This window comes from Diospyros lotus, chromosome 3 (genome assembly GCF_014633365.1).
Source record: "Diospyros lotus cultivar Yz01 chromosome 3, ASM1463336v1, whole genome shotgun sequence".
Lineage (NCBI taxonomy): Eukaryota > Viridiplantae > Streptophyta > Magnoliopsida > Ericales > Ebenaceae > Diospyros > Diospyros lotus.
In genome coordinates, this window is record NC_068340.1 from 26516046 (window position 1) to 26532185 (window position 16140).

Genomic DNA, 16140 nt, shown 5'->3' on the forward strand with positions numbered 1-16140 from the left:
TTAACTTGCATCGAAGGTGTGACTGAATCAAAACTGACCGTCGATTATGGTAAATTCTTAGAAATTAATCTCTGTTCATGCATTAATAGCAAGTACTGGACCTTGTCCAAATCTACATCATTCATTTGGTATGTCACCAGGCTGACTACAGTTTCGTAGTCATGGTCTAAACCATTAAGAATTGCGAGAAGCAATTCTTTGTCATCCAAAGGTTCACCTATAGCAGCTAGCGAATGTCCAATTGTCTTAATCTTGAGAATATAGTTGTTAATCGACATATCATCTTTCTTAACTAGTCGTAGTTGCTGCTTAAGCTGAAACGATCTAGCAATAGTTTGCCTCGAATACAAATTCTCAAGTGTAGACCATACCTCAGAAGACGACTCGTAATGTATTACCTGCGCCAGTACGTCCTTATCAATTGTGGAGAACAACTAGCCAAGAAGGAGCTGATCTGATTGCAACCATGCCATATACTTTGGATTCAACATCGGTCCTACAACTTCCTTATCACCAGGCTCAGCAACATACTTAGGCGGTGGTGAAACCTTATTCAAGAATGGAAACAGATCGAAGGCGCGTATTGTAGTTAAAACTTGTGCCTTCCAGAAAATATAGTTTCCAGAATCCAATTTGATAGGAATGAATTGGAAGGCCTTCACAATTGCACCAAAATTAGATTGCGAAGAAAGAGAAAAGGTAGATGACGAGTGAGGTGGTGAAGAGGAGGAATTACCTTGAACAAGCGAAGGATTCATGACTTACATCAGAGGCTTTGATACCATGAAACAGTATGCAAGAGCTTGAAAGGAATTTAGAACTGAAAATAAAGAGAGAAAAAGAAACTCTCAATATTCACCAGTGAAATCAAAAAGGAATACAATCCAACAAAGAGAAGACACTGCTATTTATAGCAGCTACCTTATTAACGAGCCCTTACACTGAGGCACCTTATAATCGCCTAACAACAATAAACAAAACAGAAGCAACGACATAAACAACAATATAACAATACAATAAGAAGCCCATTATACTGTCACAGTTGGTCATGGTTCTCTCCCCAAAGCGGACACAAAAATCTGCTACAAACTCTTCCCAAATCGAAATAGTCCTCCTACCACTCTAGCCTTGGAACCACGAGTCCGCTATGTCATTAAAGTAAGTGGCAACTAGATTCACCTTCTGGCCTTCTTCCACTCGGTAGTGGTGGAAGAATCGCTCACAACGCCGAACCCACCGGTGCGACTTGCCCCGCCCTCAAATGCCAGAATTTCTAAGTATTTGAGAGGCATTTTTTGAAGTTCGTTGAGAGGAGAGCAAGATGAAAATAATACCAATGACTGCCACTCCAAATTTGGAAACTTTAGCCCTAACCACTCGGGGCAATCAACAACCAATCAAATAGAAAAAAGGGGCATCCTTGGTGTGATCACTATCATAAAACAGGTCACACAAGGAACACTTGCTGGTAGATGCACGGAAAACTAGCAGATTGGAAACTTGCTCATGAGAGGAAATGTCAGGGCAATATAGCTTCTATGGAGGAGACCACTACAGCCTCAGAACCAAACCTTTTCAACAAGGAACAAATGGAATGGCTGGAAAAAACGTTTGGCCAGTCACAACCCACTCAATCTTCAGTGGTTGCCTTCGGTTCCATAGCCCATAAAGGTAATTTCCTAACGCTTTCGATGTTAAACGTGAACTATCAACTGTGTAAATTATTGACTTAGGGGAATCTAACCACATGACTGGAGATATCAAGCTACTGACAAGAGTTAATCCCTGTGATGAACATTGGACTATAAAGATTGCAGATGGGTCCCTATCAAGGGTAGTAGTGATAGGTTCTATAGCTCTATCCAGGGACCTTACCCTAAAAATTGTTCGCTTGGTTCCTAACTTAGACTATAATTTATTGTTAATCAATAAACTTACCATTGATCACAGTTGTGTGGTCAAGTTCTCAAATAATTTGTGTGAATTTCAAGATCGGACTTCAGGAAAGACGATTAGTAGTGCTAAGGTATGTTTGGGACTCTATCTCCTCAAAAAGAATGACCTCCAGAGTGAACAAGTTCATCCCAGCAGTTGTCTATCCTTAGAAAGTTTTGTTTGTTCCTCTAATTTTCCTTTTGATAATAATAGTGCAATTATGTTATAGCACTACAAGTTAGGTCATCCCAATTTTGTATACCTTAGGAAATTTTTTTCTTCATTGTTTAAGAATAAAGATCCACATTTGTTTCAATGTGAAATTTGCCAATATTCTAAACATATTTGGAATAGTTATCCTAGCCAAACCTACAAAGCATCCTATCATTTTTCTATGATTCACGGCGATGTGTGGGGGCTTTCTCGTGTAAAAAATGTTACTGATTTTTGTTGGTTTATCTCTTTTATTAATGACCATACACACCTTGCTTGGGTATTTCTTATGAAAGAAAAATTTGAGGCTAGTCAATTTTTTTAAAATTTTCATTCAATGATTCAACGTCAATTTCACGCCAAGATTCAATTCTTGAGAACTGATAATGCCAAGAAATACTTCAATTTTATCATTTGTGACTATCTTTCAAATCAGGGCATTATTCATCAGAGCTTTTGTGTTGATACACCCCCAACAAAATGGGGTTGTTGAACGTAAGAACCAACATCTTTTAGAAGTGGCCGGATCACTCTTATTTTCTTCAAATGTCCCTAAACACTTTTGGGGTGAAGCCATTTTTACAGCCACCTATTTCATCAATAGAATTCCCTCACACCTCAACCATCAAACACCAAGTCAACTTCTTCTTCAATCTTTCCCACATTCTCGGGTCCTCTCACACCTTCCTCTAAAGGTCTTTGGTTGTTCTGTTTTTGTCCATGTTTGTCACCAATTTCGAAGCAAGCTTGATTCCAAATCCATCAAATGCATATTTCTTGGCTACTCTCTTCATAAAAAAGGTTACAAATGTTATTCCCCAGAATACAAACTGTTTTTCACTTCAATGGATGTAACCTTTTTTGAAACTCAGCCCTATTATTCCAAAACTGATATTCAGGGGGAGGACACTCTAAATAATCCTCAGGAATATCAGTTTTGGCACATTCCTTTCATCTCAAGCCAACGGTAACAGCAACAACCTGATCCATCTAATTCAAGTCCACAACAATCACAACCTGATCCAAATCCTCCCATTAGTCACCATCCTTCCTATCCCTGTACCAATGAACTTTAAGTTTACTTTGGGAGGAAGTCTAGTCAAGAAAGGATTAAATAACGAACATGTCTTGGGATCGACGAAGACCTTGACCCAGATATGAGGGTAAGTGAAGGTAATTCCAATGATAAACCTATCAATGATGAGCTCAATTGGCCTATAGCATTGAGAAAGGGTGTTAGATCATGCACACAACACCCAATTCAGAACTATATATCATATACGGGTCTTCCACCTGGCCTTAGGACATTTGTTTCAAGTTTGGACAAAGTGTAGGTTCCTAACAACATATAGGAAGCCTTTCAACAACCAAGGTGGAAGAAAGCAATTCTTGAGGAAATTCAAGCCTTGAAGAAGAATGAGACTTGGGATATTACAGAATTACCATATGGAAAAATCATGTGGGTTGCAAATGGGTGTTTACTGTGAAATATAGAGAAGATATAGATTAAGAGATATAAGTATCGACTTGTGGCAAAGGGCTTCACACAATCTTATAGTATCGATTACCAAGAGACATTCGCCCCAGTGACTAAGCTAAATACTGTTAGAGTAGTGCTTTCCCTAGCTGCAAATTTGGATTTGCCTCTCCACCAATTAGATATGAAGAATGCATTCCTAAATGGAGAGTTAAAAGAAAATATTTATACGGACATTCCTCCTGGATTTGAAACTAACATTACAAAAAACAAGGTATGTACGCTAAAGAGATCACTTTATGGACTTAAACAGTCTGGTAGAGCCTGGTTTGAAAGATTCACAAAAGTAGTCAGGAAGCATGGACATGGTCAATGCTAAGCAGATCACGCCCTCTTTGTCAAGCATTCCTTAGGAGGTAAAATTTCTATCCTCATTGTCTATGTAGACGATATCATTGTCACTGGAAATGATTTTTCTGAAATGAGATTCCTTAAAGAAGTTCTTGCAAAAGAGTTTGAGATTAAAGATTTGGGAAATCTATGATATTTCTTAGGCATAGAAGTTGCAAAAAAAGATGGGATTTCAGTCTCCCAAAGGAAGTATATCTTAGATCTCCTAAATGAAACTAGTATGATGGGTTGCAAACCTACAAACACTCCCATGGAATCCACTACAAAGTTATTGGCAAGGAAAGTGTTCCAGTTGATAAAGGGAGATATCAACGATTGGTGGAAAAACTTATATACTTGTCATACACTAGATCGGATATAGGTTTTTCTGTTAGTATTGTAAGTTAATTCATGAATGATCCTAAAGAACACATGGAAGCACTGTATCGCATCCTAAGGTATCTAAAGTTAACTCCTGACAAAGGATTGATGTTAAAGAAAATAACAAATAGAGAGGTGGAAATATATAGTGATGCAGATTGGGCTTGCTCAATTCTTGACAGGAGGTCAACCTCTGGATATTGTTCATTTGTTTGGGAAAATCTAGTCACTTGGCGTAGTGGAAAACAGTTTGTGGTCTCTAGAAGCAGTGCAGAGACTAAGTTTAGAGCAATGGCTCAAGGATTTTGTGAAGGAATATGGTTAAGAAGATTACTACATGACTTGAAAATGAATGTGGCTAGACCAGAGAATGTATTGTGTGACAATCAATTTGCCATCAACATTGCTAAGAATCCAGTTCATCACGACCGACCAAAACATGTGAAAATTGACAGGCATTTCATCAAGGAGAAGTTGGAAGAAGGGGTATTTCAGCTTATTTATACTCCTACCAACAGTCAAGTCGCAGACATTCTTGCTAAAGCCTTGCCAAGGAAAATATTTGAAGATTTGAGCTGCAAGCTTGGTTTGAACAACATATTTAGCCCAGCTTGAAGGGGGAGTGTAGAGATTTCAAGAATACCAGCCAACTAATTATTTTGTTTCCTATTTTCTAACTTTCTTTTCTATTAAGTTAACCTATTTCCTAGTTTGAGTAGAGATAATAAGTCTCTTTCTCTCCCTCATAGCTAGCTGTAGGTTTCCTGAGGTAGTGTAGATATAATTTCCTAATTGTAGTGTATATATTAGGAAACCAGAAAGATGTATGTTGTATATATATTATGTTCACTATGATGAATAAACATCAATTCTTCTCCCTAAAATTACTGCATCTATAATTCATATTGTTTGATTTGACGAGTTTTACATTGATTGCTAGCAACTTGATGGAACCCTCCTTTTATTTGGGTTTGGGACAGATTGTACTAAATAGGAATCTATAGGCAGAGTTGTCCAAGATTACGTCAAACTTTTTAATTAACATTGAATGTGTTCAAATGAGCTCATTTCAGAATTCTTAAAATGTCCACCACCTTATTAGGTGCATTGGACTCATCTAGAAAGGTGATATTGTCATTCCATAACATCATGAACCTTGGCGTATGACATTCAAAATGCACAACCTTATTGGGATACCCCAATATGGGAGAGAAAAGGATGGGGGAGTAGTATGTCTTGCTAATACCCATACCCCAAGGACTATCACATCTTTTTTCGTATTTATTTTTTCCCCTCAAAGGCCTTATAGAGGATATGACCATGGATAGAGATGGTTGGAAATTTAGAACACACAGCTAATCTCACCTAGTAGGATAAAGGCTTGTGATGGTTGTTGTAGCTTTCCCTCAAATCCATCCAAATTCTATAGAAAGATAAAGCATGGACATTTACCATAAGCAACGCTGGTCTGCTCAATAAAGTGAAGATACTAACATACCTAAAATTTATGAATTTCAGCATTATTTACTGGTGATGTAAAACCACTTTATATAAGAATTGTACTCATGGATCCTTACCTCAATTTATTCTTAAGTTTGCACTAAAACTTGATTGCTCTTTATATCTCCCTGGAATCTTTTCTGTCTATAAAGCAAGTTTTTGGTTGCTTGTGATGCATCTTAATAGCCTCCACAGAATATATTGATGTGTATATATTTACTAAAAAAGTCCTAAGGAGGACTTCAATTCGAGTTTTTAGATCATGTGAAATGTTTTGGTGATAATTGTCAGGCTAGGCGAGCTTTACGAGCTTTGAAAGGTCTGGTAAGACTTCAAGCCCTTGTTAGGGGCCATGCTGTAAGGAAGCAAGCGGCAATAACTCTACGTTGTATGCAAGCTCTAGTGAGGGTTCAAGCTCGTGTTCGAGCTCGGCGTGTTCGCTTGGCATTGGAAAATCAAACGGCACAACAAAAACTTCAGCAACAACTTGAACACGAGACTCGTGTTCGGGAAATTGAGGTAAGCATCCTTAGGATCCTCCCAGTTGCATATTTTTTCTCTTTCTTTTTCATTGGTGTGACAATATTTCATGTTCATATTACCTATATTTCTCTAAGTAATTAATCTAATGCAATATGGTTCAGTTACTCGTTATTTTGAAATTTAATTATCATACTTAAAAGGTAAAGTAGAAATTCCTTAATTGTGTCACTACTCTATAACTTGGATAAGAAACTTTTGTTTATTACCCAGCTGTAATTTAGATTATACATTTTATTTACTTCATTTTCCACTTGCTGAGTGCTACATATTGCCTCTGATTTTGGTGCAGGGAGGATGGTGTGACATTGTGGGATCTGTTGAAGACATTCAAGCCAAGTTGTTAAAGAGGCAGGAGGCAGCTGCCAAGCGTGAGAGGGCGATGGCATATGCTTTAGCTCATCAGGTAAGGATATGATAGCCTTTGCACGTGAATTTGTGGGTAAAATGCTGTTCCCAACATGAGGAGACTTGAAACTTTAGATGGAAGTGGGGGAATCAAGGCAGAATTAGAACAGAAATGGAAATAATATAGATGTCAGTGCATCTGCATTTCTACTTCTCCATGATATTCAGATATCATGTTGTGTTGTATAGGCTATTTCTTTGAAAGCTTTCACCTGTGGTAAATGTTGCTTGTGCTACTATGCATGCTTAAAGTTTTAACTGGAGTATCTCAATCTGCAGCTGATGAGTCTAATGTGTATAATTATCCTAAAACCATATCACATTCTTAACGTTCCTTGGATATTTACTTTTATGTGGTTCTTCACAGTTGATACATGTTTCCTGATAGTGATTTCAACTGGTGCTGAAACAATTTCTGGAGATCCTGTAAAAAAGTTTGTAGACTAATTTTGTTTAGCACGTGTCTATGCTTTTCAGATGTCAGCAAGCTAGTTGTGGTTGTGGAGTACCTAGGCTACTGTGCATTAAAAAGAGGGGTGAATTTTGTCATTTTCTTACCTTTGATCTAAAAGTTTTATATTATAATTATTTGTTAGGTTCATTCATTCAATGGCTTGGTCATATCAAGTATAATCTGTGTCTTCCTTTTGCCAATGACTAGTGAAACTTCGGGTATTTCTCTTGTTAAACCTTTTGACTTGATAAAGAAACTGCTGCACCTCATGGACTAGGATTTTGCTCTGATATGTTAATACATTTTTTTTTTCTTTGAATAAGTAAACAAGTATATAAAAAACAGCCATCATGGCAGAGGTGTACCAGTACAAAGAGAGTTATGTCAAGAACTCATAAAAAAAAGGAAAAGAAAAGGGAAACAAAAGAGAACAGAGAGACTCCAGAATAGTTCCTTTGACACAAGTATGATCTCTAACCCTCAAAGGCTCTTCGATTTCTTTGTTGTCATATCTGACAGAATGCAGGGAGGAATTAATTTCCAAGCACACAAAAACCTCCTGCATGGGCAAGCCTAGCTCTAGTAATCTGGAAAACCTGCTCTTCCAAAAAAAAAAAAGCTGCCATCACAAATTGCATGTGAAAAAATGAGAAATAGAAACAAGGTGTCATGGGCCACTGGACAATGCAATAATAAATGGTCGATGAACTTCCAGTCCCTTGTAAAACTTACATCACCTATTAACCACAGGCTAACCCTGTTTCCTCATATTATCGGATGTGAAGATGGATCCAAGCGAGATTATACATGCATCCACACACACACACACACATAAAAAGCTCCCCCAGATCGATCTTTAGATTTCCAGAAAGTTTTTCAAGGTAACAACTCTCTAGTTCCATCAATCTAAACCCCATGAAAAGCTCTGCATCCATCCACCCTCCCATTGCCCCACTGATGATAATAACGAACAATGTCAAGAAAAGTTTAAAGTAATCAAGTTTCCAATCTAGGAGATTACACTTGAATTGTGTGACAAATAAAGTTAACAATAGAACTGGAATTGCTCTCTCTAACTGCAACACCTCTATCTCTAGCCAGCCCAAAAATGATTTGGTTTAGGTCAGTCAAAGGCCAGGGTCACACCAGTTATCTGACATGCATACAATTTAAACGTTTTCTGGATTTGGTATTTGATGGATATGTTGTGCCCTGAAGTACTTCTGATTATCTGCATCATCTTTAGTTTGGAAAGCAGTAGTGTTGAGAGATCTGGGAAATTCTATGAAATATCTACTTATTTGAAAGTTTGCTGTGAGCAACTCAAACCATTGCATTGATATTTATGAAGTTTTGGATGGTTTTGTAAAAATTTAAAATATGGTAAAGAAGATTGGCGAGATGTCCTGGCTGTTATATTTCTTGCAACTGTTCTGAAAACTGTGCCCCCGCCCTCCACCCCCCTCCACCCCAAATATGTATAATATAGGATGAAGTGGCAAACAAGGCATTGTAAGAAGGGCTAAACAAGACACTGTACTTGAAGAAGGGCCAAATAAGTCATTGTACTTTCAAATCTGGGGACACGTTAGCCATTACGGTAGATGTCATCGTTAATGCTTTCTATTGGTGTCAACTCTAACCCCAATCAAAAAACCTCACATAGTCGCAAACTCACAAATCAAGCCCCAAACTAGATTCGAAGAACCACACAGAGTTGCAATTTGGTCACTTCTAAAGTATAGTGGTGAATTTGGCCACTTCTAGACCTCGGGTCTAGAAGTACAGTAACTTATTTGGCCCTCTTAATAGTATAGTGGTCAATTTGGCCTTTGAGCCAAAGTACACTAGCTTATTTGGCACTTTACCCATAAATATACATATATGTAAATTTATATTTAAGTTTATTGGGTTCTTGAGATAGCTGGTAATGTTATCAGACAGCTAGCATTGTCCCCGACTGTGATCAGTCACTGCTTTCCCAAATTCTAAGAAGCTCTTATTTTACCTGCTTCTTTTGAATATTTTCCTAATAGCTTAGTTGATCATATTCTCTTCCTATCAGTGTTATTGTGAAAGGCACAAGGCACAACACCTTGGCTCTGATACCATTGAAAGATTTCTTATAGAAAAATAGCGGAATAGAAATCTTACTTTGAAAACTTCAAGATAGACAACTCTACCTTTTAAATGCTAGGATCGGTTTGATGTAAAAACACAACTCTACACCAAGGGTAATTTGATTACCAACTTAAAGAAGCAACAACCAAAATACTTTCACAACCCAATATGCCTTCTTTGCTAGTCTCTTATTCTTCTCACTAGAAGAATACTTGTAAACTCCTTCAATCCTCAATACACTCTCAAAAGATCATCATTTTGAATGAAATGGGTGGTGCTCTATTTATATTTGAGTGCCACCCCTTCCCAAAGGACTTGTCTTTGGAGAAAGGGTGCATGGAACCTTCCAAGTAACCACCCATAACCAACTTGGTGTGAAAGGATGTGTGGTTACCTTGGTGTAACCACCTATAACCAACTTGGTGTAACCACCCACAATGGTAGCCTTTCATCCATAAGGAAGAGAGAGAGGTTTATGTGTTGACATGTGTCAGCATGTGGTTAAGTCACATGTCAATTGGCTAGTAGTCCATGTAAGCTGCCATGTCATCACCTGATGACATGTCACTACCACCTCGCTTGATGACACATCACTTAGCTAGTGTCACTCTCCCGAGCTGGGTCCAACTACCTTGAGTTGACTTGAGCTAGAGTGAGCTAGGTGAGCTGGAGTTGAGCTAGAGTGAGTTAGCTTAAGCTACTGTGAGTTATTCACAACTCACGTTGAGCTCTCTCTAGTTATCTCATGATCCATATGATCAAGTTTAGCTTGTGCATACACAAGTATTTGCTCAAATTCCAACACACTCTTCTGAAGAATTTATGTGGTGCTTATATAAATTCTCACAAATTGAATGCTGTAAAAGTTGACTACTAAGATTGTGAGGGCTGCTGCATTCTAGGGGTTTCTGTTTGTTTTTTTGTTATACAGCTGGTGGCTCACATGTAGGTTTGTATCAATGCTGTAGTGGCAGGCAAGGCAGCAAGCAGCTCCCTCTGGTTTTGAACCTGATAAAAACAACTGGGGATGGAACTGGTTGGAGAGATGGATGGCTGTTCGTCCATGGGAAAACCGCTTTCTTGACATTAATCTCAAAGATGGGATGATGATTAATAAGAATGGATCTGCTGAAGAAAAGAATGAAACCAAGACCCTACTGAAATTTGCTGGCAAGAAGCCCATTTCTTCAAACGTTCAACAGAACCTGTCAAATCACAAAATGGGTCTGTCTCCTTCCGATGGCTGTAGCTCTTCACCCAACAAGTCCTCAAGCACACAAGAGGCACCTGCTGGACGTTTTACAAGGCCACAGTCTAAGCCACCTGTTGGAGATTTGGTTGATGAAGCTGGATCAAAACCTGGTATTGGCTCAAGATCCCATAGCAATCCAAAAGAGAGATCAACTGTTGCTGATAAGCAGTCAAAGAAGCGGTTATCTCTTCCTAACCGTGGTAACTCCTCTCTCTCTCTCTCTGTCATGGTTGCCTTTACTGGTGTATCCTCGATTCAAAAAGGACTGCAGTGTGATTCTTGCTTAGTATACTGGCACGGAGATCAATTTCTGGTTGGTATATCCATAGTTACCATGAAACTCTCTTAAACTAACAAATCTGGACTCCTTGTCTACATGATTCCAGAACTGTGATGAAACTCCTCTGAAATGTAAGGGCAACTTGTGATAAATGTTCCTGGGGTGTTTTTGAAACTCTTTTAAGTACTGTAAAGAAATTTAGGAACCCTAAACCCTAAATCTTGAAAATATGTTTTAGGTATAACTTTCTCATGTTTTTACTTTTTTAATGCATTTTAAGTTGTACAATTTGTGTTGATGTATTATCCGACGCCAATACCCATATTGATCATGGAACTGTTATGATGTTTTTTTGTCATTATGTTGTGTATTTGTAAGACCATGTTTCATATTTTTGTTTCCCATAACTTTTCCTATGTCCATTTCCCATTTCCCACAGTAGCAACTAGGGTTGTATCCTATGCACTCAATCATCCCTGGTTCTACTTGTTGATGCTTAATTTGTGCATGGAGAACTTGGGCTATTTAAATTTAGACATTCAAGGTCAATATTTGTCAAAGCATCTAAAATCTCACAGCAGCTTGAGCTATTCATGCAAAACTTGGGTTTCTCATAGTTGTGAAATTTGTGCATGCCTTTATCTAACCAACATATATATATATATATATATATTTTTTTTTTCCACCGTCTGATTATATGTTTGTTATTTGACCAGCACAAGTGCAAGGGCTTGGGGCTCAAACTGTCAGGCTACCGGGCAGGACTGGTGTAAAAAGGACTTCAAGTGCACAGAAGTCCGTGAAGGATAAACCCAAGTTAAATGGAAATGACATAAATCCAACGAATTCTGTTCCAGACTGTTGATCTGTATCTTAAAGACACTTATGGAAGATCTTTTCCATGGAAGAGCTGCCCTCTTCAGTTTGTACATAGTGGATCCTTCTTGCAAGGAGTTGCAGTGAAATTCTTCTTATCATGTCTTCTTGAGGAGACGGACTTGTCGGAGAAATAAGAATAGCATGGTTTGAGTTAAGGCTGCTGGGGTGTTGGTTAATGTTGTCCATTTAGTTGGTCGGTTGTATTTACCTTTGAAGGTTAAGTTTACGTCTTGGTGTGATGGTATATCTTGTGGGTGTCCTATTTCATTCTTTGATTGTCGTGGAGTATGTTCATGCTCGAACTTACCGGTAAAGGAGATTGGGGAATGCAACATGCCTGAAAGAGAAATGTTTCATTTGTAAGTACGGAGTGTTTCTTCCATGAGAAGTGTAGAATTGGCATCAATATATGTAGCTTTATAATTCTGAGGTGTGTGCTAAAAGTACGTTGTTTTTGTTTCTATGTCCAAAAAGAGAAAGCCACCATTGGCATCGTGTGGAAGTTGGATCATGTCCTCCTCCTCTTGGATGCCAAGCGGGAAAGAGATGGGAAATCTTTGAAGTTTCTTCAGTCAAGCAGGCTAGCTAGGACCATTTAACCCGTCTGCATGCTAATCTGTTTTAGGCTGTTGTGTTGTTTACTTGGGCAGTTTTCTTGTGAGCATTCTTGTTTTGGTGCTTATCAGAAAGAACTTGGAGAGTTTAGAGATGAATATCTGTTTTTAGATCAAATTAAAGCCTTTATAAAGTAGGGATAAAATAGAGGGATGCATTGCATGCCTTTCTTTTTGGGTCAAATCTTTTACAACTTTCTTTTCTGTAAAGCCGATCTTTAATTTGCTCTTTTTTTCATTTGGTGGGTGCTGACATATACTAAAAAAAGATTACATGAAACAAGATAGGAAAGCGATTGTCAATGTTCTTCTTCCATGCATATATCCAAAAATGAACTGCATAAATAATGTTGTCTCACTGTTAGCTGTCAACTTTGGTTCTACAAATTATTATTATTAATAAATTACAACAAAAAATATTAATAATTCATGTTGATATGGGCCAACTAGAAAACCCTTCATCTTCCTAATTAATTAAAGTGATAGTTTAAGTGACATAAGAGTTGGAAGTGTTTTTGAACATTTTAAGTTTTAACCTGTCCATGAATGATCTCTCTCTACTCTTGAGACTGTTAGCTAACTTAGTCACTAAGTTATATTGAGTTAAAGAGCGAAATGACTAATGAAGTTGTTAATGAAATTTAACAAACTTGCTTCTATTTATTCTATGATTAATAAAGTTAAGCCACTGAAATACAATTGATCTGCTAAACCTAACCTAATAGATGGGATATGAGGTTGAGTTTGCTACTTTTGTATAGACATCCTTCAAAATTTAGACTACTATTTTTAAATAAATAAAAAAAAAATCCTTTACCAGCAAAAATTAATAATAATAACAAAATCACAGCCAAAAGACATCACAAGGGCACAGCAACTTTTTATCCAACTAAACAGAAAGATCATTGTTGAGTTGTCGCTTGGCTTGAATAATTTAATATTCTTGTGTTGTGTCCCCATAAAAACAATACTACACTTATATACACCAACTTACCATAATCCTACATAATAATCTAAGCCAAGCTCAAGCTCTTATGCCCCCTCACAACCAAACCAATGCTATTTGCCCGTTCAAGCCGTCCATCATTTCCCATCCGCCCAGATTTTTACATTTTTTAAATAAAATATGTTTTTGATTTCAAACCACATTGATTTTAAATTTTAAATAAGTTGACTTAATAAATCAGTATCAAGTTACATTAATGTGCTATCTGGTCTTGTCACATTAGTAGAGACACATGTCATAATAAATTAAGATACAATTATAATTAATCTTAAAATATTAGACATGAATTAAAATAATAATTCTTAAAATATGATTAAATTGAAAATTGAATAATTAACCCTTCATATAATTGTAAAGTTCATAAATGTGTAATGATTTGAAGATGATGACTTCAGTTGAAAGAAACAACTTTTTTTGTTGTTTATTTTTTATTAACAGAACTTTAAATATCAAGCAAAATATTTACTTATATAATATAAATAATTCAATATTTATATCATCCCAATTTAAGGTTATCGTATGTATACGATAATAAGTTATTTTAAATAAGTTTAAGAGTATACAATTAAGAAATATTGATAAAAATAATATGGTCCCTTGTATAAATTAAAAACTCTGCTTAAATTTGAAAGCAAGGTCATATATTTTTTAATAATTGATCATAAATTTAAAATAAAATATAAAATTTATTCACATATTATTATCACTAATTTATAAGAGGTACTGAACGATAAATATAATTAACTTGTTATGTCACGTCAACACAATAAGAAATCGTTATTACATGTAATACTTTTTGAAAACTTTTAAAATTCAATTTTTGTGTAAATATTTATTTCGATATAAATTTAATCTTTGATATTATTATATTATAAATTAGGTTTTTGAAATCATTTTATAATACATGCACCATATAATTTATATGAAGAAAAACATAGCTAATGTGTTGTGTCAATAGGAACCACTTCATCCCAAATAATTTTTTATAAATTCTCCACATATAAGTATTTAAGTTTTAATTGGAACATAAATAATTTGGGGATAAATAGGAGAAGAGAGAAGGAAGGAAGTATTTATTAAATTTATTATTAGAGAAGGAAAAGGTGGTGGTGATTTGGGGGTGGGTCTGTTCGCAGTTTGAGATTTCCATTACTGGAATCGGCTCGGCTGGACTGGACTCGGCCGCCTCTCTCTCTCTCTCTCTCTCTCTCTCACTACTTAACACAGAGAGTGAAAAACGAAAACCACAGATAAGTTGATTTCAATTCCCTATTTAAAACACACACAGTCTCTCTCTCTCTCTCTCTCTCTGAAGATAATTCTGCGATTTTATTCGAGTTGCTGAATTGAATCGATCGATCCGACCTAGGGTTTCCAATCTTCAGGTATTGTGTTTTCGATGTTGTTCGACTTTAAAATTCCTAGTGATTCGAAGTCAACATGTTGATCAGAAATGCCAATTGATGAGAATTGTGGCGTGGCTTCGATCTTCAAACTGAAGTAGGGAACCGAGGGTAAACCTAGGGGATGGACGTTGATTCGTCTATGGCGTCAGAGTCCGATCACGATTCGGCGGGGGCGAGCCACAACGGCCCCGCCTCCGAACCGCTGGAGCAGTCTCCGCCGCCGGCTTCTGGATCTCCGCAGCAGCAAACGCAAGCACAGCAGCAGCAGCAGCAACAGGTGCAGCAGAGCCCCATGGTTGGGCCGAGGACTGCGCCGACCTACGCGGTGGTGGACGCCGTCGTAGAGAAGAAGGAGGACGGCCCCGGGCCGAGGTGTGGCCACACCTTGACGGCTGTGGCGGCAGTTGGGGAGGAAGGGACACCTGGTTATATTGGGCCGCGGCTTATTCTCTTTGGTGGCGCCACGGCTCTGGAGGGCAATTCTGCAGCTTCAGGGGTTCCATCTCCGGCTGGAGGTGCTGGAATAAGTACGTGTTGCTTTAGTCCTCTTGCTGTTTATCCACTTACTTTGTGTTCCGTTGTCTTTTTTTTTTTTTGGTTGTTAGTTGTGTAGAACCGTAGATTTATTTGGCCTATAATCAAATTTCTTAGTGGACTAGGACGTTTCTAAATCTTCATGTTGCACCGCCTCCTTAAGTAATTAGGTAGTATGATTTTGTTGGAATCCTAGATGTATGGTTTGGTACTTGATTGTCCTGCGTGACCCACTAATTCAAGTGACATTTTAGTTTAGTCCAACGGATCAGCATTTACTAGCAAGTTAAGTTCCTTAATTTGGTTCTTCTGTTTATTTAGGGTGCAAAGATTCGTAGTTTGCTAATGCATCCGGCAAAGTATTCCATATAACTTTTTTTATTTGGTGTCAACCGCCATAATTATATTGAGAAGGTCCACTCTTCAATGCCCATCCTTGCATAATAATTGATTTGGTCCCCACAGATTAAGAGACGCATGCAACTAAACTCATAGTTTATGGGCATGCCCTCTAATTTTCTGCCATCTAACATGTACGAAACCCTGTAAAATAGATAATGGTGCCTTTATATTTACATCCAAAACTCTTAAAATTTTAGAATGGAAATGTTTATTTTTTGAACCTTCATGATCCTTAAGGTTGTTTTGCATTACAGGGCTAGCTGGGGCAACTGCCGATGTACACTGCTACGACGTTCTGGCAAACAAATGGTCAAGGTAAGCCTAGACCAGTATTCATATATTAGCTAC

At 37.4% G+C, this 16140-nt stretch overlaps 2 protein-coding genes across 5 annotated transcripts in view; both read left to right on the forward strand.

The window, feature by feature from the left end:
* Nucleotides 1–12605, forward strand: part of LOC127797049 (protein IQ-DOMAIN 5) — a 41045-nt gene extending 28440 nt beyond the window's left edge. Inside the window, exons 5-8 of one of the 2 annotated variants that reach the window (XM_052329536.1) lie at nucleotides 6188–6415; nucleotides 6729–6842; nucleotides 10388–10871; nucleotides 11668–12605. In XM_052329536.1, coding sequence (XP_052185496.1) covers nucleotides 6188–6415; nucleotides 6729–6842; nucleotides 10388–10871; nucleotides 11668–11816 — 975 coding nt within the window. In that variant the 3' untranslated portion in view covers nucleotides 11817–12605. The remainder of the gene's footprint in view (nucleotides 1–6187; nucleotides 6416–6728; nucleotides 6843–10387; nucleotides 10872–11667) is intronic. The other variant, XM_052329535.1, reaches the window with a different exon arrangement.
* A 1958-nt stretch (nucleotides 12606–14563) lies between these two features.
* Nucleotides 14564–16140, forward strand: part of LOC127796308 (serine/threonine-protein phosphatase BSL3) — a 34028-nt gene continuing 32451 nt past the window's right edge. Inside the window, exons 1-3 of one of the 3 annotated variants that reach the window (XM_052328390.1) lie at nucleotides 14564–14835; nucleotides 14952–15383; nucleotides 16047–16107. In XM_052328390.1, coding sequence (XP_052184350.1) covers nucleotides 14978–15383; nucleotides 16047–16107 — 467 coding nt within the window. In that variant the 5' untranslated portion in view covers nucleotides 14564–14835; nucleotides 14952–14977. Of the gene's footprint in view, nucleotides 15384–16046; nucleotides 16108–16140 lie in introns of all 3 variants that reach the window. The other 2 variants (XM_052328391.1, XM_052328389.1) reach the window with 2 other exon arrangements.